The sequence below is a fragment of the Typha angustifolia genome, chromosome 1 (genome assembly GCF_048772165.1).
Source record: "Typha angustifolia cultivar Huaian chromosome 1, ASM4877216v1, whole genome shotgun sequence".
Classification (NCBI taxonomy): domain Eukaryota; kingdom Viridiplantae; phylum Streptophyta; class Magnoliopsida; order Poales; family Typhaceae; genus Typha; species Typha angustifolia.
The window spans coordinates 9,366,089-9,372,088 of NC_133239.1; the positions used below are offsets into that span (position 1 = coordinate 9,366,089).

The 6,000-nt window shown below is 34.5% G+C and overlaps 1 protein-coding gene across 1 annotated transcript; it reads right to left on the reverse strand.

The window, feature by feature from the left end:
- Nucleotides 1-3,096: 3,096 nt before the first annotated feature.
- On the reverse strand, nucleotides 3,097-3,986 carry LOC140763140 (putative germin-like protein 2-1). The gene has a single exon (XM_073101205.1). The coding sequence runs from the start codon at nucleotides 3,918-3,920 to the stop codon at nucleotides 3,264-3,266; it is 657 nt and encodes a 218-aa protein (XP_072957306.1). The 5' UTR covers nucleotides 3,921-3,986; the 3' UTR covers nucleotides 3,097-3,263.
- Nucleotides 3,987-6,000: the final 2,014 nt, after the last annotated feature.

The window sequence follows — 6,000 nt, forward strand, 5'->3', positions numbered from 1 at the left end:
GATCCAAATAGTATTGCTGCCATCAAGAAGCATTTGCATAAAAATTTCAGTCTTAAAGACCTTGGCGAGTTGAAATATTTTCTAGGAATAGAAATCTCTGCATCTAGGAATGAGATTTTTATGTCACAAAGAAAATATGCATTATAAATAATCAAAGATGCAGGTCTATTAAATGCTACTCCAGTGGACACTCCTATGGAAAGAGGCTTAAAATTGTCAGATAAAGATGAATTGTTTAAAGATCCAGGCAGATACAGAAGATTGGTAGGCCGCCTGATATATTTGACAATTTCAAGACCTGATATCACCTATTCAGTTCATGTCTTGAGTAGATTTATGTATCAACCCAGAAGACATCATATGGAGGCAGCCTTATGCGTTGTTTGAAATTGCGGGCCTACTTTGATTCAGATTAGAGAGGTTGTCCTCTCACCAGACGATCCACTACAGGGTATTTGTGTTCCTTGGGTCCTCACTAATTTCATGTAAATCAAAACGGTAGAAAATTGTATCATTGTCTTCAGCCGAAGCGGAATATCGTGCAATGACCGGAGCTTGCTGCGAGTTAACATGGCTTCAGTGCCTATTAGGAGAGTTAGGCCTTATTCACCATGGACCTGCTTCCTTATATTGTGACAACAAGGCCGCTCTGCATATAGCAGCAAATCCAGTCTTTCATGAACGCACAAGGAACATAAAAATGGACTGTCACTATATTCGAGACAAGATTCAAAATGATTCAATAATTACCAAGCATATTGGCTCAGCAAATCAATTGACAGATTTGTTAACTAAACCTTTGGGAAAGGAAACATTTATACCTATGGTATGCAAGTTGGGTGTGCAAGATATTCACTCTCCAACTTGAGAAGGAGTGTTGGAAAGAAATATTGAAATTAGATTTGGTTCAAACTTGAGAAGGGTGTTTATTGGAAAGAAATATCGAAATCAGTTTTGGTTCCAACTTGAGGGGGAGTATTGGAAAGAAATATCGAAATCAGATTTTATTACTATTTTTATTGATTTTGGTGTATGCAGCACATATATTTCTATCTTTTAAACAATGGTTGATTCAAAGTTATAACGAGTCATTCACTCATTTGAATGGTTCTCTTAAGAATTGAAACCTCTAGTTTTAACCAATGATTTACTTAGAGATTACAGCGTTGGCCCGGTAGTTCTAGGCTTCTCGTTTCTGAAACAAATCTAGTCATTACCGGCTTATTTCTTGTTCATTAGAAGCATTATTTCCTTGAATTTTTGAATTAGAATTCATATTCCTTGTATGTTTACATTGAATTTGAATTACATGTGAAATTATTTTTTTATTACTTGACAAGCTTGAATTTATGAATTTTTAGTTCAACAATTAAACTAATATCATTCATTTATTTTGCAAGATCCTCTTTAAAGTGTATTAATATTAAGTTGGCTTGTTAGGAATAATGTGTATGTTGGGATGTTTGAACAAACAACTGTATTGAATGTTATATTGTTTAAATTGTAGTGGAATTGTTGGTCACTTTGTTGATGATAGTAGTTCTTTTTCTTATATCAAAGTTTTACTTTTGTACTTGAATTATTAATTTTTTAGTTAATCTTGATGTAGTTTGGTTACTATTACTATGTGAACAAGGTTATTGAAAGGTCTAAATATGTATGAAATATTTTAGTTTAATTTCAAGACTACAATAGATGTGTATAAGTTGCATCTTACAAAATGAGTATTCATTATTTGATATATCATACTCTTCGTAATGTTTGATGTGCTAAGTAATAGATGTGTAGAAGTTGCCGTAATAGATGTCTATTTATTTTGAGAAACTTTCTTGGCGTCTAAAGAATTATTCAATGTTTAATTAACTGTATTTTATATTTAATATATTATATTTGATTCGAATCGGATTAAATCAGTTCACTATCATCAGTAGATTTGGTATGCAAATATCTTCTATCTGTGATTGTCAATAGAAGGGCTAATGGTAGATTCAAGCTCTATAGGGGACTTCGTCAAGAGTGCCCTGTCTTCCCTATCTATTCATAATCGGTTCTAACATTCTCTCTTTACTCCTTCGGATAGAAGCTAACATCGACGGAATCAGTGATGTGACACCTGCTCGAGGAGCAGCGGCATTAATACCTTTAATGTTTATCAATGATCTAATCAACTATTGGTGAAGCTTCTAAATTCAAAACCAGTATTGATAAGTACTATCTCTTGTCTGACCAAGCTATCAACCTTAATAAATTGTCTATCATCTTCACACCTATATAAAAGTCGGTGCACTAATGAGACAAGCAAGTCAACCAGTGTATTCAAAGAGACAGGTGTGTCAAGCTATGTTGTGCATGATAGTTCTACAAATTATGCTCGGAAGCCTAGGGATCATGAAATAGAATAAAAGGATTTTGTTCTTAATTTTACTTCTCCTATATATGACTCTCTGAATTATTTTTTTTTGGTATATAATGATCCTCTAAATTATTTTTAGTACACGGTAGCCCCCTAATAAAAAGGGTCAATTAAAATATTTCTAATAGTTCAGAAGGTTATTATATATTAAAAAATATTTAGTGGGTCATTATGAAAATGGGTGATAGTTCATGGGGTAAAAATAGAATTATCCATTCTCTTAGTTCATTATTTTTTTGAGATTATTACGGCGGTGTACAGAGAGATACGGAGTGGTGTTTTACTCGAGGATTTTAAGTAGATTAATTTTTGTAGAATTTTTTTTCTTCCTCGTAGGGATAAAGTAAACAATTGCACATTGAAGAGGTACTAAGATATTTTCTTGACATTTCATCTTCAATGTATCCTTAAAATTTCTGTCTCAGGGGTCATTAAGATAGAAATATCAATTTTTATAAGTCTATCTTATAATTGCTAAACTAGTTTTAGTGATAGGTTCAATCATGGATATGGTTCATAGTTTTTAGCCTCATTTTGCGTGAGGATTTTTCAATGTATGTAGCAGTATATTTTAATATAGTAAAAAGCGTAGGGTATTATTTATAATTTTTTCTCCCTGTACATAGTAGTTAAAAAAAGGTCCCTTTATTCTTCACCATAGTACATAGAAACTCATATAAAAAGAGATGATATTTTTATTTGATGAATGAAATACACAGATAGATTTTGTTTTACAAAGAATAATTAGCACATTTTTATATTAACAAACAAGGATTAGAAATATTGAAGGACTAATTAACGAATCATCAATTTATGCAGCATCAACTCAATAGGTGGAATATTTATACTTCTAAAACTGCGCTTGTATCATGTCAACGATCTTCTTATCCACTTGGAAAGCCTTGGCAAGAATATCATCAGAGATGGGTGGTGTCGACCCAAAGACTGCATTTGCAACAGTAATCACGCCAGGGTTCTGGCTGCTCAGAGCTGCGATAGCTACGGCATTGCAAGTACCATAGTTGTACTGGAAATGAATGAGACCTTGGGGGAAGACAAACACATCGCCCTTGTTGAGGACCTTGGAGAAGAGCTTGTTCTCTTGGTTCGCTTGGTTTGAGGTGACGAAGCCAACGTAGAGCGAGCCTTCTAGAACCGTAAGTATCTCAGTCGCCCGTGGGTGGATGTGAGGAGGGTTGAGACCATAAGGAGCAAAGTCTACCCGAGCCAGGGAGATGCCCAATGTGTTCAGACCTCCAATTTGATTGACGTTAACTGCAGTGACGTCAGACCCAACCTTATTCATGGTATCGCCAGGCTTGTCGAGACCGGAGAAGACGAAATCTTCGGCCATGACATTATTTGGGTCCTTGCAGGCAAAACCATTCACAAACACCGGTGACATCTTGTCTGCGACACAGAAGTCCTGCAGCTGGCTAGGATCAGATGCAAATGCTTGGGAGCATGCTAGAACTAGAAGAGCGAGGAGGAAGAGGTAGGAAGCCATCTAGGGAGGTTGTAATACTTCCTCTTTCTCTACCTATACAAAGAGGCAAGTATATAGGTGAGAGATTTTGAGCAATGGATTGCAATGATATTTGATGATGGAATAAGTTGGGGAAGACTGATTTATATAGAGAAAGGGAGAGAGCTGCCATCAAGCAAACAAGGGAGTGGGAAGAAGTGGTCAACTTCAATCCATAGCAACATGGAATAAGTCGTACAAATAATTAAAGTCTGATCGATGGCCTGCAAAGGGGTGGACTTGGTCGATCATTTGTTTAAAATACTAAGTATATAATGTTTGTTTTGATGTAGTCATGCGTAACTATTTCTACGCGGAGAAAATGAATTAAATTTAATACATCAATAGAGCTTGATCAACTTATCTGGAAGAACGCATTGATGAGCTTTATGTGAAATACTGTGTAATATGGATTTTCTCTATTCGAGAGCTCAAAAATTAAGGATCAATTTAAATTTTGAGCAGAGTCTGAGCTGAAATCTGCTCGCTCAGTCTTGGCTTGGTAGGTGGCTTGTAAAATTTTCTTTTTTTCTTATGATTAGCACACTCTTTAGCAAAGTGACCGTAATCTTGACAACTAAAACATTGAACCTCTCTCACCTGACTTTTGATCTTACTTTGAGCCTTTAATAATACGGATAGTGAGGGCTTCACTAGAATTTTTATTTTTCTCTAGGATTTTTGCCTTAATCTTCTTGCTTGTGGTATCTTTCGAATTTTTGAAAATTTATCTAATTTTTTTCTTATGCTTCATCATCTCATTGTCAAAGTCCTCATCAAACTAATCATCGTCCCTCTTGATGGACGCTAAGGCAAATCCTTTACCTTTTTAGGGTGACCGAAGGGTGATCTCATAGGTATAAAGATTGCCTATAAGTTGTTCAACTCTAAGAGAGCCAATATTTTTTCTCTCTTCTATAGTTGTCACTTTTGCTTGAAACTCTTTGCAAGGGACATGAGGATTTTTGTTAATTATAATTTTTCTCTCAAGTATCTGCTCACCAAAGCTAAACTAGAATTAATAATATCAGATAGCTTAGCATAGAAATCATGAACAATTTCATTCTCATCCAAACGGAGAGTCTCAAACCTAGTAGTTAGCTATTGAAATTTTGAAAATTAAATCGACGGAGTCCCCTTATGGGTAGTCTCAAAAATATGTTTGATACTATCCGGGTCAGATCGAATCACATCGTAGGGACATTAGACTCGATGGATCGAGTCTTATTATCTTATTTATTCTGCTTATGTAGTTTAGTTAGACGTTAGAGTTTATTTAATTAGCTAAGTTTGTTAACTTCTTCGTACTTTTAAGAAAATATTTTGCAGATATTTATCAGTCGACCAAATATTATAAAGCGACTTGAACAAGATTGAAGACGTACTGATCTACAACTTTTGTATCCAAGGTTTTCCCATATTAGGACTCTATCTGTGATAGAATGAAGAAACATTCTAATAAAGATAAAAAAGGCTGACTTAGCTAAGTCATGTTTATCTTTAATGTAAGCTCTTAAAGCAAGTTTAGTTAAGTCATATAAGCCACAAATAAGTTATGTAAGCTACTAAGGTAAATTCAATTAAGTCATATAAATATCTAAGGCAAGTCTTAGTTCGAGTCATATAAGCTTTTAGGGCTAAGTTCGAGTATGACTTATTGTACCCAACTCTATATATAGTAAAGCTAGGCTTTAATCATCCAAGCATCTAAGTATATCCAAACATTGAAACTAATTGAGTTTAGTTTTTTTTTTATTCTCGTATTTACCTTTTTTATTATAGCTATTAGATCGTCTTTATTTATTTAAGAGTAATCTAAGTTAGAAACCCAATCTCCAACCTATAGTCACCATCACCTCCAGGAGCCATGCAACCTTACGTCTATTCATCACCACCCTTGGTCGTCTATTATCATCCAACGAGCGCCGCAATGTTGGATATTTATCGTTTTACTCAATTTTGATCTTGTTCTATTATTTTAATTATATCTTTTCATCCAAATATTTGATTGACGTAAAACTAGAGCTATTAGAATCCTATCTCATGAGGCTACCGCTAACTA